Source organism: Myotis yumanensis, unplaced genomic scaffold, assembly GCF_028538775.1.
Source record: "Myotis yumanensis isolate MYYU_CA2020_CCGP unplaced genomic scaffold, mMyoYum1.0.hap1 SCAF_1, whole genome shotgun sequence".
Taxonomy (NCBI): Eukaryota; Metazoa; Chordata; class Mammalia; order Chiroptera; family Vespertilionidae; genus Myotis; species Myotis yumanensis.
The window spans coordinates 78,507,253-78,530,205 of NW_027223752.1; the positions used below are offsets into that span (position 1 = coordinate 78,507,253).

Sequence of the window (22,953 nt, forward strand, 5' to 3'; positions counted from 1 at the left end):
CCCACTCCATGAGGGAAAGGGCCATCAAGTACAGTACTTTGACATACTAGATTCTCAGTAAAGATTTGCTTCATTGATCAAATAAACTATGGGATAACTGACTTCTTGAGTATATAAGGGTAACCAGCACAGGGGGAAATCCACCAAATGAAATTTTTGTGAAATCTTTCCTCCTTTACTAGCTAAAGGACATGAGTTGACATCCACTGCCTTCAGTGCTGGGAGAGTTTGAAGGTATTATGTAAATCCAGAGTCAGGAGAAAGCTGGCCAGGCTATAGCTAATTAGGGATCTAGACCCCAAATTATCCTGAATGGTGAAAATTTATGTAACTTGAAAATTTTTTCCAAGTTTTAAATAAATTTGTAAATGCCAGACATTGTAGATCTTTGGCAGGGAGTTAAGGAGACTAGTGTGATCTCAATCAACTATAATCTGTGCCAACTCCAGTCACATTCACTCCCAGTCGCTGCCTGTAGCATCCTCACTAGCTATCCGTGGAAGGAAGATTTGTCTTTTTTCTCTGTTCTAATGGAAGCTGTTAAATTCATTCAAGACTTCACTTTCACACATTTACACCTGCAGCACACCGCAAAGTTCATCTCGAAGCTTAAACTATCAAATTGGCAGCGGGAGCAGCAGCTGCCTCTTAAATAATGCATTCATTGCAGCATTTCTTTCCCCGAGCACTGGTAAAAAGTTGACCTTTTCAGCTTGAACGTTCATGTGTTGTAGTCCTTCGTGGCAAAGGACAGAGAACAAAAATGACCAAATGCAAGGTTGTCCAAGCAGGAGATGGGGACATTTAGAGAGTGGGGAAACTTTGTACCCAGACAATCTCTAGGACTAAGAGGTGGTGATTTTTCTTTCAGAACCTGGTGCTTATCCATAAGGGAAAATAAAACCTTAATACCTCTCTTTTTCTACCTACATACAACAATCAAAACCTCAAACAGCACACTTTCCCTGGCCTTAAAAACTCAGGCTAACATCGTGGTAGAGATATAAAGGCCCATGTTATTTATCATTAGATTTACAGCCCTTCCAGAAATTCCCACTCAGGGTTAACATAAACACTACACTGCTCCTTTAGGAGCAGCTCTGAGAACAGAGCCTGTGGGACATGCCTTCACACCGTGCGGTGACTCTTCATCTCCTGGCTGCAGAGAACTAGGAGTAGAACCCAGAAAGCACGTTCCAAGTGCATGTCTGCCTCCCAGGCTAATCCTAAGGTCAGCCACTGGGCCTGTCAATAGAGGAAACAGGGAACAGGCCAGTGTTTTGGGTTTTTTTTTTCCTTTTATTAAGTTATTTTAAAAATCATTGTTAAGTTTTGCATGCCCATGTAGTTTTATAATTGGAAAAATATAGACATTATTTGAGATGTTTTAAAGTTCGCAGAAAATTTGAAAAATAGGAAATAAATAGCAGTGAAGGAATCATCATGGTCTGTGCTTCTGTCCAGAGATAACTTCTGCTGTCAGTTTCCTTTAGCCTAGTTGCTAGGCATTTCAATTTTGCATATATGTTAACCCTACAAATATGCTATTTTGTATTTGTTCCATGCTGTTACACAATCTTGATAAAAGCAATTAATGGTAACATAATAGACCATAAAAGGAAGTACCAAATTTGATCAATCCTTCTATTACTGTTGGTCATTTATGTTCCATTTATATTGTTTCCAGTTTAAAGGTTTCTCAGAGTGTCTTTGAACTAAAGCATACCTAATATGTCAAACTTATCTCTACAACATATGGTCACATAAGCTAAGTCACAGGGTCACCAGACAAGACCATCTTTGAGGTTTTAAATATATCGTAAAAGTGTATTTCAAAAGTATTATAATAATGAACAAGGTAAGCCCTTTTCACAGTAGCTCAATGTTGACATTGACAACTGGGAGCCAACTAGTGTTGAGATGCCAAGACCTGATAGAAGAGTATGACTTCACGAGCATCTGTCTTGTTTCACAGTATCTAACATGTTTGACTACATCAAGATCCCAGACAGATAAACTTGCCTTTGATGTAGGCCTGCGGGAACATGCCACAGGTAAGTCCACATTCCCAGATCTCCTGCTCAGTGGAGTCTCGGGAAGGATACCGAATATGTTATTCACTTGGGATTCCAAACCAACTAACCACTGGGGTCAAGAAATACATGTGATAAAATTTTGGAGAATGATGAAGAATGGATGATGGAAACATAGGAACTAAGACTAAGAGAACACGATGCTTTAAGTACCGTCTGTTGGTCTCAAAGTAAAACAGTTTAATAGGGTTAAGTACTGAAAATGAATGGTGAAGTTATTCCTGATAAGAACCAATGGTAATAACTGCTAAAAACACAGATAGCACAATAGGGCTTCAATAATGTAGTACAAGGTCCAGATCAAAGGAGGAGTCCCATTTTATTCTGCTGTGAACCAGCTATTTCTACAGAAATGTTCTCAAATGTTAGTCAGTGACATGGCCATCATGGTTTTTACCATTCCAGTGCATCAACTTTATTATCACTTACTTTATATTTTCTTTAAATTTACTTACTTTTATACTTACAATTTTAGAACTGCTTGCCATAAAAAAATAAATATAATGAAAAGAAACTCATGTTATTAAATAATTGAAGCATTGTTGTCAAATATTAGAAAAGTGTTCATGATAAGAAGCTCCAAATTTAAACTTTTTTCTTTTTTAAATAGAAGGTTTAAAGGAGTAATAAAAATAATATAAAGTTCTCACTATATGATTTAATGTTGCTTAATTGTTTTTTACCACCAGCAATATACATCATATACTTATTTTTAGTTTAGTCACAATGTTGACAGTCAAGATAACTAGTTATTTATTTATATTACAGTTATAGTATCAAAGAAAGGTCTGACTTGCTGTGGGTTATTCCAAAGACCAATGGAGCAGTGGATAGGAGTTGAGAGGAAGTATATTTCACGTCAGTGAAGGAAACCACTTTCTAATACCTACAATTATTCAGCAGAGGAGCAGCTGGCCTTGGGATGTAGTGTGCTCCCTGCAGCTGGAAACATTCATGGGCAATCTGAGCATCTGCCAAGGGCATTACATATGGAATTTCTGCTCAGTTTAGAAGTTAGGCTATGTACCAATCCGGATTCTTGGTTGAAAACAGCAGAAACTGATTCAGGCTATCTCAAGCAGAATGAGAATTTACTGGAAAAATGTTGGGTAGAACCCGCCCTAAAGCTGAAGCCCCAGTCTTGGAAAAGGGGCAGGAACAAAGGGAGACCAGGGAAGAGAAAACAGCCTAGGTTCCATGGCAGAAAGAGTCTTCCTGGATGCAGTCTTTAACATCATAATATTTTCCCCAAAAGAGGAGGAAGAGATCATTGTTAGGTAGCCAAAGAACAAAAGTCCATGTGAATGTTCTAAAACTGTCAGTTCATCCCTGACTGGTTTGGCTCAGTGGATGGAGCTTCGGCCTGCGGACTCAAGGGTCCTGGGTTCGATTCTGGTCAAGGGAATGTACCTTGGTTGCGGGCACATCCCCAGTGGGGGGTGTGCAGGAGGCAGCTGGTCGATGTTTCTCTCTCATCAATGTTTCTGACTCTCTATCCCTCTCCCTTCCTCTCTGAGAGAAATCAATAAAATATATTTAAAAAATAAAATAAAACTGTCAGTTCAGAAGGGAATGATGCAGATTGTCTGATTTTGCAAATGATGTAGACAAAAACTCTGGAGTTTAAACCATGTGTACCTGCTGTTTCTGCATCAGACACAGTGGTGTCTAAGAATGCCTGAGGAGAAACCCTCGCTCTCCTCCTATTTGTACAAAGTAAAAAAGTGGGCCTGCCTCAGCTCATTATATTTTTCCCCTAAAATAAGAATATATTTGAGTTTGATTTAAGGTTGCTTTGTTTTCAGCTAAAGTGTTATTCTTAAAATACACCTTCCTCTAAGTATCCGTCAACATTCTCTGAAAATTATAAATTGAGTGAAGTACCACATTCTGAATGGAAGTTGGCCTTTAATATAAGCCAGCTGTCAGTCTTGGAGCACGTCATCAGAAAAGTTATAAGAGGTCACTCTATTTACATCAATAAAATGACTTTAGACTTTTTCAGAGTTGGGAAGAAAGTGAGAAAAACCACTTTTTATTCATCTGTTCAGGAAATCTATTTTTTTTAAATACTAGAGCCTCCAATAAAAATAGAGGGAAGTTGCAGCAGATATTACCTTGAAAATTCCTAAAAACAGATATGATATGAATTCTGCCAACGGATGAATACATGAGCCAACCCACGTTCAAGTTGGCTGATCAGAAGCTGAGTTTGGCAGAAGACAGGTGGAAAAGGGTTGACCAGGTGTTCACGAAAACCTAGAGCCTTTTAAAATAATTTATTTTACCTCTCTCACCCAAATCCATTTCAAACTCATCCTTGAAGAAGGCCAGCTTGGTATTTGTGAAGGAGAAGGAGAATGCGTGTACAGCTCAGATAAGTTTGTGTTGCCTGGGGAGGGATTTCTCATTTCAGGAGGAGATTCACTCAGAATCCAACAGAGTGCCATTCTGTTTCCCGCCAGGTCATTCTCTGAATGCACCTTTGGTTCAGAAACCTCTTCTGAGTTGAAAACAAGTAAATGCTCAATAGTTCAGTTTAATCTGTAGGAGAATGTGAGGTGAAGTTTGGAGGCAGTTTCTTGAACAATTCTAGAATTCCCACTACATGAAGGATATTAAATAATTTGACTTACTTAAAATAACTTGTGATCATTTTCCCCTTGGTTTTCCCTTGGTTTTGATTACTGAGTTCTTTCTTTTCTCCTTTTAAGGGTTTTTGTTGTTGCTTGCTTTTAGCATTTAGACATAATTGTAGAATTAGACTTAGGAGGAAATAAATATGAAAAAAAACACGTACTTTTAGTGTTTTGCTTGTATGTATTTTAGGGTCATCACCTGGCCCATATTCTATTGATTCTGGGAACAGCCCTGACCACTGAGCTGTTCCCAGGAGAGGGCAGGAGAACGAGTAGACTCTTCCCCCATGTGCCTACTTAAAACCTACTTTATCCTAATTGCCCTTGGTGGCCCAGAGTACAGAATAGATACAAGTATCACATTTCCCTGCAAATGTAGAGGTCAACCTCTTTTGTCATGAAATTTTAAATTTAATCAAAGTAATATCTACACATAGTTTAAAGAAATAAAGAGTCCTCCTATGCCCATTGAAAACATCAGTCTCCTGCCCCACCCATCTTTGTTTTGGATTCCTGCCTCTTTTCCGGGGCATCTACTTTCAGTTCCTCCGGTATTGGTTAGCATTTGTTTATGAATAACACTAGAGGCCTGGTGCACAAAATTCATGCACTCAGGGGGGGTCCCTGAGCCTGGCCTGTGCCCTCTCACAGTCCAGGAGCCCTCGGGGGATGTCCGACTGATGGATTGGGAGCGAGCCTAATCCAGCAGTTGGACATCCTTAGCGCTGCCATGGAGGCGGGAGAGGCTCTTGCCACCACTGCTGGGCTCACCAGCTGTGAGCCTGACTTTTGGCTGAGTGGCGCTCCCCATGTGGGAGCGCACTGACCACCAGGAGATAGCTCCTGACCCCCGGTGGTCAGTGTGCATCATAGCAACTGGTACTTCCACCGTTTGGTCAATTTTCAGATTAGTCTTTTATGCCTGCGGGATTAGACCAAAACCAGCTCTTCGACATCCCACGAGGGTCCCTGATTGCGAGAGGGTGCAGGTCAGGCCGAGGGACCCCACTGGTGCTCAATTGGGGCTGGGGAGAGATGCAGGACATTGGCCAGCCGAGGAGGGACCGCGGGAGGGCTCCAGGGTGTGTCTGGCCCATCTTGCTCAGTCCTGATCGGCCAGACCCCAGCAGCAAGCTAACCTACTGGTCAAAGCGTCTACCCCCTGGTGGTCAGTGAACGTCATAGCGACCAGTTTACTGGTCGACTGTCCCCTGGTGATCAGTGCATGTCATAGTGAGTGGTTGAGCGACCTTAGCATATCATTAGCATATTACACTTTGATTGGTTGAATGGATGACTGGACACTTAGCATATTAGGCTTTTATTATGAACTAGAGGCCCGGTGCACGAAATTCGTGCACTGGGGGGGGGGGGGGTCCCTCTTTGTGGCCTTTGCCCTCTCACAGTCTGGGAGCCCTGGGGGGATGTCCAACTGATGGCTTAGTGGGCCTAAGCTGTCAGTAGGACATCCTTAGCATTGCCACGGAGGTGGAAGAGGCTCCCACCACTGCTGCTGTGCTCGCCAGCTGTGAGCCTGGCTTCTGGCTGAGCGGCTCTCCCCCTGTAGGAGCACACTGACCAGCAGAGGGCAGCTTCTGCATTGAATGTCTGCCCCCTGGTGGTCAGCGCACAGCATAGTGACTGGTCATTCCACCATTCAGTCATTTACATATTAGCCTTTCATTATATAGGATATGCTGTAGATGAGGCCCCTTCGAACCATAAGAAATGCAAAACATTCACTGTTAACTCATTCTGGAATTGTCCCCACTTAAAATCAAATTGCCCCTCCCCCCCCCCCCCCCCCCCAGTGGGGCGTGTGCTGCACCTTGGGAACCACTGTGCTTGACACTTTTCCTCTCTGAGCTTCATTTCTGCATACGCATATACCATGGGAATTGTAATCTCTTCTCCACCTACCTCACTGGGTTGTCATGAGGAGGTTCTGAGCTAATAAACCTAGAAATGTTTCATCAAGTAAGTGATGTCTAAACGGGAAGGGATTGTTATTTTTAAGCCCACGGGTACCCTTGCAGGTAGCAGGTGCTGATTAGGGGAGGAGGGCATGATTGTTTCCTGGGACTGTAGCTATGGAAGCTTTGCAGAGGGTTCCACGGGCCTCGGAGGGGCGGGCTCTGGCCAGCAGCCCTGTAGCGGTGGTCATCCCTGGAGGCGCTGGCTAGGGGGAGTGGGGAGTGCTAGGGGGACGCTAGGGGGGTGGCAAGGCTGAAAGGGGAGTAACTGTCAAACCTCCCCACTTGACACCATTCTTAAAATTGTACATGGCCTTTTCACAGCTGTATGTGCTCAGGGCAGGGCTCCAATCTCCTGGAGTAGGGTAGGGGCCGGGCCAGGGTGGGGCCAGTTAATTACCCTTTTTTTTCTTTTATTAGATAGGATAACATAATATACTACTTAGTTATTCTTTCCAGATTAGGTATTATTTATTGATGGTTTCAAATGAATAATAAAAAAACAACTCTTACCTTCCACTCTTTCCAGTCTTCTTCCTACTCTCCCAATAAATTTATTCACATTTAACTACCAAATCAACATTAACTACTTATATTGCTATAACTGTGACTTTTATTTGTAAATGAAACTCATTATATACTATGCTCAGTTCACTTTTTTATTTTTGAGTTTTCTGGTAATTAATAATTATCTTATTTGTTTGTTTTATTTTTTGTGGCCCAATCATTCATACATTTCTAAACTATTCCATAGAACTGACACTCTCCCCTGGTTAGATTCCATCTCATTCCATCATCCAGAGAATTCCCTTTGCCTCTTTCCTAGATTCCATATTTACGGGATTGCCTGTTTTTCTCCTTCCTGGTTGGAGCCCATTATCTAGTAGCTTTTACAGAAAAGATTCATGGGAGGTCAGTTGCCATCTAAAGTTTCTTAATTTCAGCTTCACAAGTAATTCATAATATTTTACATTGGAAATTTTATTTTTCTCAGTACCCCAAAGGTTTTTGTCTATTTTCTTCTAGTTTATGGTCTGCCTGTTAATTTCTAATCCTTTGTGTTTGACCTGTTTATATTTTGGGGGTGCCATTTGGATCTTCTCTTTTGCCCTGAGGTTAGAAATGCCACAATGCACGTGGGATCCTTTCTGTTTTAAGTCTCACAGGAATGGACCCTGGTGTGGGTCTCTGTTCTCCACTGTGCTAGGCACTTCCTAGGCCATTCCAATCTGAAAATCCTTCTCTTTCAGCTCTAGGAACATTTTAATAGTATTTCTTTGTCAATTTCCTTCCTTTTCTCTATTCTTATTTCCTGTATCCTGGAAATTCTCTAGATTGGTTTTCTAATTTTATTTTCTTTCCTATTTCTGTTTTTCTTCATTCTTTTTTGAGGGAGAATTGTTCCACTTGATCCTATAATCCCTTCTTTCTCTCTTTTTCAGGATCAGAGAAGTTTTTCTCTAACAGGAGCCTTCATGGATACATTCATTGTTGCTTCATTAATGTACTTTTTCTTATCTCTCTGAAATTATTATGAGATTTTTAAAAAAGCTTTTTGGCTGCCTGTAATCTTTGTTTTTTTCCAAGTCCCTTTCCCCCTTTTTGTTTTGCTCCTGTCATTCATTTCAGCCTTTCCTCTGATGCCTTTGTCTCCCTTCAGGTTTAGATCAGGGCAGTAAAAGCTGACTGGGAGCTCAGAGTGTGTGGCTGTGACTTGCCATCCCTTAAACCTCACCTCAGGTAATCCAGATGGGACTGAGGCACATACCTGGAGGCACCCAGACAGCAGTATCTTTTTTCTTGGGTATTAGGCTTCCTTAAAGAGTAATCCTAAATTGGTGGGGGTTAGGGGAGGTGTTCAGCATCACAACTAGCTAAGGGTTGGAGTTGAGGGACGGAGGCAAAGAGAAGGGCGCTGGGGATTACTAATCAGGACATGGAATTTTAGTTGTTATTTCTCTTCAATATTCTTTACTTCCTTGTTTGACAGCCTGGTGTTTCCAAAACCAGATTTCTGATAGTTTGTCATTCCATGGATTGAGCTTCCAGTCTTCTGTGGGTGGAGGAAGAAGAGTTACCTATCTGGCTGTACAAGACAGAAAAAAAGGATGTAGAGGGTTAAATGTTCCTTTAAAACTTTCAGCCAGTCCTCCTGTTTTCAACCCCCTTTTCTACTGTTGCCTTCACAGTAACAGTTACCTCAAAATCTAGAGACTTTCTGGAGAATATGCAACAGGAATGGCCTTATTTATTAAGATTGGCTTCCCACCCATTTTCTTCCCCAAAGACTTGAGTTTTAGTTTTCTCTTGGCTAAACACCATCTATCTGCTTTCTTTTTATCAAAATGCCAATTTCTCTTCGTTGCTGTCAACTTCACACCTATCTTAGTTCCTGTATATCTAGGCCTTTTGAAAATCTCTCATCATTCCCAGTAGAAATACTGATGTTTTAGTAGAATTTATGGAGATATGGGGCAAAGATAAAACTCTGTAAGTGATCAATCGTCCAATGAAGTCAATTCTTAAAGCAAAGATTTGTAAGTGCCTGTGAAGAAAGCATTTTTCTATATGTATTTAAAATACTCAGGATCCTGTAGCTTCTGGCCTCCAAGACTCTTTCCCAACATTGTCTGTCTTTAGAGAAAATTAGAATGATAGATTTGGCAAAAGCAGACATGGGGTTGACTGGAATGCTTACAGTTAAATAGAAATTTTGGTCTGGAGCGGGGGGCGAGGAGAAAGATTGTGTGTTTTCCTCATCAGGGAAAAGAGTGAGGGACATAATTAGAGACAATGGCTTCTATGAAGCAATGACTAACTTGAGGAGTCTCTACGTAGGAGAAGCCTGTTGGTGGACCATACATCCCGCTTCCAAACAGAGGTCCGAGGGAGAAAAAGTTCGAATTGGAGATGACCTCATCCTCGTCAGCGTGTCCTCTGAAAGATACCTTGTAAGTACCTCCTAACACAGGCATCTTTCATTCTCAGAATATTTTCCTTTAAGAACGGTTGGTCAAGGAGAACAGAGCCACAGCAGGTTGCACAGGATAAGACAGGCGCCTTTACCTAGTGTACTTGAGAGGTGATTAAATCCTCTCCCCTGCCAGGTTATCTAGGAGCCTGGAATTTAACTGTGAGTTATCCTTTCAGCATAAGGTAGTGTGCCAGCAAACTCTGCTAAATTGCCCCAGGCACCTCCAGAGACAGCTAACTCTTTAGTTGCCATTACTGTGAATTTATCACGTTGCTTAGCTCTTGTCCAGTGAAGAACAAGCCTGAAAGAATGGGATATAAGGAAATAAGCTTATGCTGGAGACAGAAAGAGAATTTAAAGTGTTTCAGCATGTGAGATGTCATAGTGGTTGGAAGATGCAGGTGAGATTTTACACCTGGGAATAGGTAATCGGCAAGCATCATTGACATCAAGCCCTTGGCTGGTGGGGAGGAGGGGTGCATGTGTGGAATATCTGAAGATCAGAGAAATGCCAAAGGTTAAGTTTTGAAGCTTCTTCATGCCAATCCTGTTAGCAGATTTTACATTGCCTAGACCAAAGACTGGAGTAATTTTTCCCATTTGTGAGTTCCTGTATCCTACCAAGAATAAACAGTTTATAAATTCCTGTTGAATCAGGGATCCAGCTAAAGGGATGAAGTCAACATTTCACCTCTGTAGCTAAATGTTTCCTCTTCCCTAAATAAAGTGTCCCACTTTGAAGCCCCTTCTAGACTGGGGAGGAAATCTTCCACAGCTATGTAGAAAGAGTCGGATGACACCAAGGCTTTTTAATTCAATCCTTGAAATTCCAGGTGAGCGGCTTCTGTCAGGACTGGCCAAGTGATTTAAAGCTGTCTCATCTTTGTTTCTGCCACAGCACCTCTCCATATCCAATGCTAACATACAAGTGGATGCCTCCTTTATGCAAACACTCTGGAATGTACATCCTACGTGCTCAGGAAGTAGCATCGAAGAAGGTGCGCTTTCTATATGCATGCAGCCCTCAGCCTGCCCGTCTGTCCTGTGCTGTCCATATTGACATTTTCTGCTGCTTCCCAGCTCCCACGTGAATGTCTTGACCCACAGTGAGCATGACTTGAGTTCACCTGAATTCCTTTCTTTGATGTTGGTGTGAATTATTTTCTGTCCTGATTTCTGATGACATGAGCATTCCTGGAACTATTTTTAATCCTTGGAGTCCACTATTATTTTAGCACTAGATGCATTTAGGACTTGGATATGCATCTCCCCTCACCAACTGACTTTTCATTTTTATTTATGGTTATAGTTACAAGTGTACAGACTAAGCAACTTCAATTTTAGAGGAGGTTATTTGCCAAGAAGGTGGTGGTGTTAATATTTCTTCCCAATGCATCTCTCCATACAGGTGGGAGAAGGACTTTCTCTCTAAGAAAAGTACGATTGGCCATTTGTTTCTACTTGTATTTATGGAAGGCCATTTAACAATAATAAATGAAATATATTCTCGGTATTTTATTTTTCCCTTGGAAGTAAGACCATCAAAGTCTATTCGACATAACCTATTTCTTGGAGCCAAACTCAATGCACCTTTCAAGCTATGTAATAAATATATTGGCCTCACCTCACTCATGAGCAGTATCACATTTGGGCAGAATAATCAAATGCCAATGACCTGTAGGTTATCACATTACATTGTAACACTTTAGAGCAAGATCAATTTTTTTAAAAATACTCATATCACAGACTTTGACCCTGTTTTTAATCCTGAGCCTAGTAGTTTCAGATTGGGAATGCCCTCCTGTGACATGATGTTTGACAATGGTAAGCTGAGAGTGGCAAGGTGATGCCCCAGTTTCAGATGGCATCACAGCTAAGCTGAATAATCAGGAAACAACAGACTTTTACCTCTTTCGGTGACGTGTGGCAGGCTTTGAAAAGGCAGGGTATGTTTACCCCCCTTGTTTTATGCAAAAATTAACCCACCACCCTATGATGATTGTCAATCATTCCCTTTCTATGAGGAATCAAGACACTCTGGTTTAAATCTTCCCCAATGAAGTTTTGACTGAATCTTCTCAATGTTAAATTTTTCATGATTACTGTAGGAATAAAATTTTTTTCTAGGCCCAACAGAGGGCTTGTGGAAATTAATTAAGAAGTGTTTGCAAATCATGTCAGAAAGGTCCTTATAGAAGTATTAAGTACCTGAGGGTAGCTCATCACTGGTGTCATCTGGGCCTGCAGACAATTGCCTGTCAGCATCCCCTGGTGAGAAACACTCTCCAGCCCTTGAGAGTGTAAGTGACCCTCATCAGGGCCCTTATTTCTTGCCTATCACCCTGCATATTTCAATTAAGAAACGTTGTGATGTACCACACTTGGCAGTTTTCTCCATGTGGATAGAATATTGATTGGAGGAGCCTGAGGACTGTAAATGATGATCTCCAAGTGGGCCATGGCCTCACCATCATGAGATGATGGAAAATTTAATTAAGAGAATGATCATAGATGATTTTACTTTTCTAAATAAATTGGCTATTAAGAATTCCCTTACAGTATATTATGAATTATATTTTTGTAGTTGTTATTATTTCCTCACCCAAGGATATTTTTTCCATTGATTTTTAGAGTGGAATGGAGGGAGGGGGGAGCAGAGTGGAGGGAGGGAGAGAGAGAGAGAGACAGAGAGATGTGAGAAAGACTCATCAATTGGTTGCCTCCCGCACACACCCTGACCGGGGCCAGAATCAAACCTGCAACCTTGACCAGGAATCAAACCCATGACCCTTTAGTGCTACGGCTGACACGCTAACCACTGAGCACACGGGCCAGGCATGAATTATCTTAATGCAAAAAAAGATGCAACTGGAAATAGTACAATAAGTTAAAGAAAAGTTGGAAAAATATGTTTGAATGTTTGGGGAAGTTTAAGAAAACTTGCCTTGCCTGGATGGAAAAATGAAAGGGAATATCAGCCTGTACCTGCACAAGATACACAGCTAACACTTTTCTCCTCTGGCACGACTTCTCATTCCTGCTGTTTTCATACAACACCCAAAATAGTTTGACCAGCCCCTAGAGTGATCTAAATATGTGATTTTTTAAAAAATGCAGACATTGAGCATATTAAGTTCATATATCTTTTGAGAACAGACTAGCCTAGAGAATTGTTTAACTCAGTGGGATAAAAAATGTCCATTTGTTTTTGCAAGGTAAAGCTCAGACTGGGGCCCCTCTCTTGCTACTCTGTGCTTTGAACTAAGGCTCAGAATTTATTCAAAGACTAATTGGTCATCAGGTCCTTGAATCTCATTGTCTCCTGTCCATCTCTGAGCTCCATGGCTATTCAGATTCCTTTCCTTATTCTAAAGCTCGGAGCTTTTTGATCATGCATCTGTGCTTGTCAACTCGGGAAAACCAGAATGTCATTCTGCCTTCCCCTCCATGCGGTAGGATTGGTGTCCAAGTTTGATCTGTGTTTGTTAAATGCATTCCAACGCTAGCTTCTCCTAAGGCAACTTTTAATAACAGTTTGCTGCCCCCTTCCGAGCACCTTCTTTCTTTCCTAGCAACCTGATTTGGATTTTGCCACAAAGCATACACAGTGAAATTGTAAGGGCCTGTCCAGGGTTTTGGTGTGGAATCATCACAAGCAATTGGAAAATCCTTATCTCCTTAACAGTAGCAGCTCAATTTTCCTTTTGGTTTTTAATTATATGAGTTGACACTATTTTCACCTTATCTTTTGAGGTTGGGCTTGCTCATCCCTGAAACCCTATTTAACTTTCAATGTCAGAATTGTTTTGACATTCTTGTCTTTTCTGCCTGAGGCCTGAATTCATGGAATCTGTAATTTCCTAAATGCTTCTCACTTGGTGTTTTTCATAACTGACTCAGACCTGAACAGATTTACCCCTTTAAGCATGGTGTTCTCTTTATTAAACTTGGCATCAGTTCATGGGAGAATATAATTCTCTTATAGGATACCTACTTGGTGGGCATGTGGTACGTCTTTTCCATGGTCATGATGAGTGTTTGACGATACCATCTACGGACCAGAATGATTCCCAGCACAGGTAGGCCAATAGCTTCCTCCTCCTCCTCCTCCACCTCCTCCCTCTTTCCAGTCTCAGATGACTCACGCTGAAGCGCTTGCATTTGGAGGTGGCCACAGATGAATTCTGTAAGTGGTGGTCAATAGCAAACTCCACGTCAGCCATGGGATGCAGTTTGTAAACAAGAATGGCAGGACACTAGAGTTGACTCACAGGTACATAGGTACACTGCTCCTTCGGCAAGTAGTTCTATGCTTCTCTACCCTTCATTTTCTCTGGTTGCTCCTGTCACTAAGGAGTTTCTGGTAGCATTCATTGTAGACTGAAGAATACATTTTGGTAATGGAAATTGACCTAAATATTCTAGTAGGTCTGTGCACTAGCACAAATTATCCACCTGGCTCTTCACAGGCAGATCATCACTATTATTCCCTAAGTAACTAAGTAACTAAGGTGGAGTTTGGGGATTCCCTTTTGCTTATTACCAAATAGGATTCAAGGAAACAAATGTCAGTATCCAACAGGAGCTGGATTTAGCGCAGGGATGGTGCCAAGGGCAACGTGGAGAGGGTGGTGCTGAGGGTGATGCTATCTTTGGTCCTCTAGTTGACCCCTCAGTGGACATATTTTAGAAATCCAAACCTAAAGATGGAAGGTACTGATACAGGTCTTAAATTCATACAGAAGAGTGATTTAGTATTCAGTTTATCATCAGAGGAAAAGAGCATAAAGAGCTTGGCCCCTGCAACTATAGAAACCTTATATACATATATTTTTAAAAATCAAATCTCAGGTCCAAATTAGACTGAATTTGAGACTGCATTGAGTCTAGTATCCTGGTGGTAATACATTCTTTGTTTGTGTACCATGCCTATGGGAACCATGTTAACTGTCTCTTTCACTTTATTAGAAACATGGACCACATCCACACAACTTGGAAATCATCTCAGGCTCCTACCTAAAGGTCACACACTGGCCAATGGGAAATGGGAACCTAGAAACCAAAGCTACAGATGCTCCATCCAGGGCTCATTCCTTATTTGATGCATTAAAGGACCGCCGAGCATTAAAGGAGCTTGAACATATTGTTATACATCTTAGTAACCATCCATGGGCAATATGTATCCCTTATTGTTCCCAGTCTCTTCCTACTTGTTCTGTCCTCTGAATACCCCTTCTTGGGAACCAGATGTGACGCAGGAACCAGAACAGTGTCTAGGACACACAAAGCACAAACCTATCACAAATGCCTGATTAATTCACTCACTGCCTCCTGGCACTGGTCCAACGGTTAGGCAAACTTGATTTCCCTTGGAATTCAGGACTCCATGCTCTGCACAATGTCATGTGATCTTATTCGGTTGCAATTTCTTTTCCCTACCTTTAAACAGTGAATTATGTAGTAGCCCACGTACTGTCTCTTTAATATTTTATTCTGCTGCATCAGGGGAAAGTTTGCAGGTGGATAAAGAACTGAAGCTTTGTGGGTGCGTTTTACAGTTACATCTGAGATGGAATATCCTAGTGCTTTCTTTTCGTACCTGTTCTTTTAAGAATAGGAATTTTGGGAAAATTAAATACTAACTTTTCACATGGCCCTTTTACCCCACTCCACCCCCACACCTGTCATTAAGTTTATAGCCATATTAGAAGCAGCCTGTGCAGAAACTATACTGCTTAGAGAAGCTTGTCATTTGGTGAGCACTCCATTCAGGTGGTTCAACAAGATGCTGACAACCAGAAAAGGCTGGCAGGCATTTGAAAGGAGGTGCTAGGGAGAGTGAAACAGATGGAAAGGATTCCCAGAGTGGGCCCCCGAAGCAGGCACACATGCCCTCATTGAAATGAGAGTGAAGGCGGCCCTCCCTTGGCTGAGGAGTCCATGAAATCTAATTTGTATTTTGGGTAAAAAAAGAAATTCAGATGAAAATAAGAATGATACATCCATTTCTCTAGGAAAGTATGAAGGGGTTGAGACTGGGGTTAATAATCAGTTTTTTATTGTACTGGAACCTGAATTTTTGTGTCAACTGGTCTCTTAATCAAAATGGGAAGCCTTGGCAGTATTTGATGTGTAGGTAAGGTGAGTGAGAAGCCGCCTGGTTGTCTTATGTCATCGGGTAAAGTCTCAGCACTGGCTGGGATGGCCAGGAAGACTGAAATCTGGGAGAGCACAGTGAGGATCTCATGCAAGTGACTGCATTGTAATGGGGCTGACTTTCAGGAGGAAGTCATTTCTGTTTCCTCTAAAGCCTGAGAGCAGAGTGAGGCTGGATAGAGAGGTCGATTATCCCAGGGTGCAAACCGTGCAAACCCAAAATCAATCTGGCTTTCTGAGCTCTGATCCTTGGCTCTGCCTCTGGCTTGTCAAGCACCCTGGGGTAAGTCAAGTAAGCTATTGAAGTCAAAGCTAAGCTGACAGCCAAGCTTTCAAAAGCACCTCAGCTTACCACCCACTCTAGTCCCCTACTGGGGTAATTGTTTTAGAGAATGGGAACAGGTTGTTTCAACCTCTGTAACCTTGAGAGAATAAATGGAACACATCGTCTGTATTTTCTCGGTGGGAAGGAGGAAACTTCCAGAATTCTTTAGAGGTCAGAAGGAGAGTGTTCTCTAATATTACAACCTCAGGGGACCCGCTTTATGCTCTCCTCCTTAGAGACCCTCCAGCCCTCACTGAGAGGAAGAAGCATTAGTGAAAATCCCAGCATGTTGTCTTGTGTGGCTGGGAGGTTAGTGCAGTATTATTACTATTCTAGGCATGGCACAGAGACACCTGGGGTGGTAGAGCAAAATGTAATGTAGGATTTCTTTCCTAATATTTACTTTGTGTTTCCTGATAATAGGTGCATTTGAAAAAGATTTTAGGATGACCTCTATCATCCCACCACCCAGAGTAACCACTGTTAATATAGTTTTTCAGGGGGGCCTGAGACAGAGGTGGTTAGGGGCAATCAGACAGGCAGGCAAGCAGTTAGGGGCAATCAGGCAGGCAGGCAGAGTGGTTAGGGGTGATCAGGCAGTCAGGGAGAGGCAGTTAGGGGCAATCAGGCAGGCAGGTGAGTGGTTAGGGGCGATCAGGGAGGTGAGTGGTTAGGGGCGATCAGGCAGGTAGGCGAGCAGTTAGGGGCAATCAGGCAGGCAGAGTGGTAAGGGGAAATCAGGCAGGTAGGCATAGGTGGTTAAGAGTGGTCAGGCAGGCAGGTGAGCAGTTAGGGGTGATCAGGCAGGCAGGCAAGTGGTTAGGGGTCGGCAGGCAGGCAGGCAGAATGATTAGGGGTGATCAGGCAGGCAGAATGATTAGGGGTGATCAGGCAGGCAGGTGAGCAGTTAGGGGCAATCAGGCAGGCAGGCAGAGGCAGTTAGGGGTGATCAGGCAGGCAGGCAGAGTGGTTAGGGGCAATCAGGTAGGCAGGCAGGTGAGCAATTAGGAACCAGCGGTCCCGGATTGCAAGAGGGATGTCTGACTGCCGGTTTAGGCCTGATCTCTGCCTAAACCGGCAGTCAGACATCCCCCGAGGAGTCCTGGATTGCGAGACGGTGCAGGCCAAGCTGAAGGACACCCCCCCATACACAAATTTTGTGCACCGGGCCTCTAGTTGATTAATAAAAGACATTAAGTTCACACAACTGTTCTATGACTTAAGTGTCTTCATTAGACTTTATTAGATGAGAAAAACTGCACTGAGAGCTGAAGGGACTTGATTGAGGTCACACAGCAGACAGACTCAAACTCAGGCTGCCTGATTCCCAAGCCCTGTCTTTTAACTATTTTATAATTATGCTGCTATGTTAGAGGAAAAAAAATTACACATTTTCTTCACCTCTATTGATTACCTATTCTCAAAAACCTACATCAAGTTTCTGTGGGGAATTGAGGGATCCAGTTGATGTATACAAATCCTCTATGATAGAGAAAGGACTTAACTTGGTGAACTTAAATGCAGTTAAATGATCAGTCTTAACCTAAGGTAATGAGATTCTCAAAATATGTCTGGATTTAGAATACCAGGTAATTCAGGGACAACTGGAAGAGTTTATTTAATTCTCCATAATCTGTGATACAGATAGGTTGGTCCCTATCATACAGATTGAAAAGCAGACTTTGCTAATTATCAGATAAATATCAGGCAAACTCAGATGTCTTTACAGAATACCTGACCAATACTCCTCAAAACTGCCAGTCATGGAAAACAAGGAAAAAGTAAGAAGTTGTAACAAGTGCATTGTGGTGTCCTGGAACGAATCCTAAACAGGCAAAAATTCAGTAGAGAAACTGGTGAAATCCAAATACAGTTTTGAGTTTAGCTAGTGATGATGTACCAATGGTGGTTTCTTCATTTTGACATGGTACCATTGTAATGTCAGATGATACCATTAGGGGAAACTGAGGGAGACTATCTGGGAGATCTCTGTACTATCTTTGCAACTTTTTTGTAAATCTAAAATTATTCCAAAATAAACATTTTATTTAAAAACACATTACAAGCTTATCTGATTGCAGGAAAGGAGACAACAGTACAGTAATAAAATCATGAACATTATAGCCACTGTGCATAAAGTTTTGTTCCAAGCTTCCTCGAACAGTGGAAATGAATTCACACTGTGCTGCATATATGTTTTAAAAGTGAAAATACATTTTAAAAGATGTCAAACATCAAGGCACTTAACCTGAAAGAGCTAGAGCATTCAGTATCCAGTCTCATGTGACTGGGCTGTTCAGACTTCTGGTGTGGAAATGGAGCTGATCTCTCCCTTTATACCTGATGGTCCGTGAGTGTCCAGACTATGTATATGGCAAGCAATTCCCTAACCTTGAGCACTTTTTCCCTTCGTAAGAGTGAGACATTGGGAAAGTATGCCTCCTTTTGACTCTTGATTTCAGCTTTGCTGACTTAGAGAAACAGCAGTGTCTGAGCAGCCTCCGCAGGGAGCTGTCCCCTTGCCCGGTGCTGATCGGTGTCATACAGGATCTAACTTCAAGCTCTGCTCACAGGAGGATATTCTATGAAGCAGGGGGAGCTGGGACAAGAGCCAGATCTCTGTGGAGAGTGGAACCCCTACGGATAAGGTAACAAGGATCAGGGTGGTGCTGTTTTCAAGATTATTTCCTTTCCCAGTACAGCCCATTCTCTTAAATATTTCATTTGGTTCAGATCACCTGGCAAATTCTCAAAAGTTCTTGGCCCACATCTAAATCTAAAATTTCTGTAACATTGTTTTTGAACAACAACAACAACAACAACACACACACACACACACACACACACACACAATTTCCAAGACCTCTGTTTTGATTAAGAAGCCACCTGGCTCCTGCTGCCCTTGCAGTGGCTGGGTTATGAAATGCAAGCTCCGATGTGACGGCTGAGAGCCATCAGCACTCTTCTCCCACTTGTTTTCTTAAACAGATTCTCTAGAATCCATATAAGTCTTCCTCTCTGTATCTTTGTTAGCTTCAGTGGAAAGTTATCTTTAAATGTCAGTGTGGTGGTTGTGATGGCATCAGGTAGGGAAGACTAAAACATTGTTGGAAATGTTGCTGAAAAGAAGCAGTATTTACCAGAACTTGTCATGAACAGTGTTGTACTTGGATGGAATGAACACGAGGCTGAGACTTTGGAGCCACGTGCTTGAGTAAAAACACCTGGTCTGCAAATGCCAGGTACTGAAAGGGGATCCAGTTAAGCTCTGGACCTTTATTTTGCTGAGAGAGACTGCAAGTTAGGCTAGAGCTAAACTGCTTGGAATCAGAGAGGAGGATCAAGTGTTGCCATCTTGGTTTTCTTCTCTAACTTTCTCTCTAGCTCTCTGCCCATTCTCCCCCGGACACATGTTCAAAGTAAAAGTCTCTCTCATAAAGTGTTCTCAAAGTAATCCACTAGAGATCAGACGAAAATATTTCAATTTTTCTTACACACAAACACACACACACACACACACACACTCAGATTTTTACAGAGAAACTCTGGAAATGGCTGGTTTATGGAATACTGGTTTTAAGGAGCACCTACTTATTAACCGTTTGAGGTATTTACATTATTTTTCCAGCCCTGTTCAAAGTTACACTCTTATTCCCAGGATATTAGCCCATGATTCTTACTTAATGGACTGTTATAAAAAGTCAAAATAAGTGTGTATGTAGAGTGCTAGTAACAGGTGTTTATTTCCCTAGCATCCTAAACACAAAGAATTTAAGCATTTTAACAATGGGATTCATTTGTGCTCCAATGTGTCAGATAGAAGAGTTCCTTTAAAATTTTGCATATGTATCTCTTAAATATTTTATTCTAACTTAAAAGATAAATGTATTACAGGTTATTCGGTGGATAATTTATCCCTGACACTTTAGTTTAGTGCCAAACTTTTTTATGCAGGACCATAAAAAGGTCAGCAATCAACCTAGGGGACCTTTCTCATATCAGTCATCCTGCTTTACTTTTCTCCCATAGAATTTATTGCCTTCTAATATAACATAATATTAATGTATTTATCAGGCTTGTTTATTTTCTCCCTCTCTCTGGCAAGTGTAAGCTGCACAAATACTCTTACTGTTTCTCTGAAGATGAGATTCTTTGTGGTAGAAAATTGTTCAGGTTTAGATGGCACACTTAGAAAGGCTTTGCTTTCCCAGAAACAGGTTTCTCTTGAAAGGCAACCTTCCCATTCTTTTTGTGGTTGGTTTGTTGTTTTGTTTTGTTTTCATTAAGATGCTTCAGAAGAGTGAAAGAAAAATTGAAAGCTTGGAACTTCCAGTTACATTAAACTATTGCCCTGCCTTCCCCAGGATCATGTTCCTGGTGCTTTGTCCTGTAGGGGATGAACCCCAGAAGGGTTATGAGCCTGCTATCATGTGTATGAAAGCACAGTATAAATGTTGAAAAGTACTTACCTTTGTGTAAAAGCAATTTCTTGTCTGTTTCACCTGCCCAGCTGGAGTGGCAGTAACATCAGATGGGGCCAGGCTTTCCGGCTGCGGCATCTCACCACAGGCCACTACCTGGCCTTGACTGAGGACCAAGGCCTTCTACTGCAAGACCGGGTAAAGTCAGACACCAAGTCCACAGCCTTCTCTTTCAGGGCATCAAAGGTAAGGTCTGATGAAGTGAACTTTGACCTTGTTCTAAAAGCAAAAGCTCTGCACCATCCAGGTAGAAATCTGACTGAAAAGAATTTAGGCTGGAGGAAGCTACATTTGGAAATTAAACCTATAATAATCACCTCCTTTCTGTATCTGTTGAATTGAGTTCATAGAGGAATGTGGTACCTTAGATGTAAGTTGACATCTTAAGAGAGACTTTAAAGGAGAGTGAAAAGTAGGAGAAAACAAAAGGATCACAGGCATGGACATTATTGCTCAGAGGCTAATGGAAATATTGTTTAACACTTCATTGTAGTTTCTAATACTTTAAGCCAAATACTTCATTCCTATACAGCAGAGGTAACAAGGATCTATGAGTTTCAGTGCTACATTTGTTTGAATCAAGGAAATTATTTCTGTTATATTAGAAGGCAATAAATTCTATGGGAGAAATTATTTCTTACAGAAATTATTTCTTTCAGAAATTATTTCTTTCAGAAATATTCAGAGAAGGCATAATTCTGGATGTGGCACTTTTTTTCATTATTGTTGAAAGTATGACATAGGTCCCCTTTTTTCCCCACTTACCCAACCCCCACCACCCAACCCATGCCTCCTCCACACTATTGTCTGTGTCCATGGGTTATGCATATATGTATATAAGTTCTTTGTTTGATCTCTTCCCAGCCACCCACCTACCCACACCTGTCTTCCCTCTGAAATTCGACAGTGGACATGACATCTTCTTACAGTTATTTGCATTGTACCAAGTTATCCATACCTTTCTCATCCTTTTCCTAGGTCATCTCTTCTCTCCATATCTCTTAGCTCTCACCTATTCATCCCAACCTTCATTAAGAGTGGACCTTGTGTTAGTTAGTTTAACCCCAAACATGTAGCTTTTACCATTTGACCTGTTTATGGAGAACTATTTTTTAACTTCTACCTTGAATGTTCAGCCAGGTTTTGACTCCTCATAACTCAGAGGATCTAGTTGGATGGTCAGAATGGCAGACTGAGCTAACTTCTGATGGACAGTGGGATGTTCAGTTGCTTTATGATTGTTCTGGAAAGATCATCCAAGCATAAGAAAGGCTGTGCACGGATGTATGCATTTTATCAGGGAGTCTGCTCCTCCTGAGAGGATAGCTCAACATCTCCTTGGGGATCTTCATCTCTAGTTTCACTCATCCTTGCTCTTTTCTGGAAACAAATCTTGAATTGTGTTCTCAACATGATTTTAGAAAAGGGTTATTGATTATTCCGTTCGTGTAGGACTCAGCTTGAAACTGACAGCCCAGTTTTCTATGGGGCATCCCTGCATCCTAATGAATCAGAGGAGGACAGGCTTTCAGCACTACCCATTTTTTAGCAGGGGGCTCAGACTCGTTTTCCCTTTTCCACAGCCTATAGTCTTTTTAGGCAGCAAACCTCTTTAGCATACATATAGGTTTTTCTCCCCCAAATTGACCTATATCAAAGTTAGGCTTTTTCCATACCATATTTCAAATATTTAAAGATGTGAGCTTCCTGCCCTAAATTCCCCACCGACATTACCTTCATTTTCTGCCTCTCTTTCAATGGTGTGTTGGTTCCTTGACTTCATTCTGGTTTTCTGAGCACATCTCTTTCATGCTACTCTCACTTTTGTTTATTTAAAGATTCCCAGCACAAGAGGATTTTAAGGATATATGTGTGTGTGTGTGTGCGTGTGTGTGTGTGTGAGTGTATATATATATATATATATATATATATATATATATATATATATATCATCTATATACAGTGGGGCCTTGAATTACGAGTTTAATTCGTTCCCAGACCGAGCTCATTAAGGAGCTCGTTAACTCAAATTACTCTATCAACTCAATGCAAAAAATCAGCCGAGAGACAGCTGGTATCTCAAAAAACTCGTTAGTAGAGACACTCGTAAGTCAAGGCCCCACTATATATATATCATATATTCATATATATATATCATAGATATATCATAGATAGATAGATAGATAGATAGATAGATAGACAGACACATATATATGGTAAAACATTTTGGCCTCCAGGAAGTGGTTTAGGGCAGTAAAGTTTGCTTTAAAAAAATCACTGAAACAAAGCAATGGAAAAGTCCTAAGAACAGA

General features: G+C 41.5%; 1 protein-coding gene across 1 annotated transcript in view; it reads left to right on the top strand.

Annotated features, from left to right (window-relative positions):
• RYR3 (ryanodine receptor 3) overlaps window positions 1–22,953 on the top strand; it is a 398,822-nt gene that overhangs the window by 64,840 nt on the left and 311,029 nt on the right. The window contains exons 5-10 of the mRNA XM_070407843.1: window positions 1,976–2,054; window positions 9,544–9,656; window positions 10,578–10,677; window positions 13,665–13,758; window positions 18,734–18,808; window positions 20,671–20,827. Of these exons, the coding sequence (XP_070263944.1) occupies window positions 1,976–2,054; window positions 9,544–9,656; window positions 10,578–10,677; window positions 13,665–13,758; window positions 18,734–18,808; window positions 20,671–20,827 (618 nt within the window). The remainder of the gene's footprint in view (window positions 1–1,975; window positions 2,055–9,543; window positions 9,657–10,577; window positions 10,678–13,664; window positions 13,759–18,733; window positions 18,809–20,670; window positions 20,828–22,953) is intronic.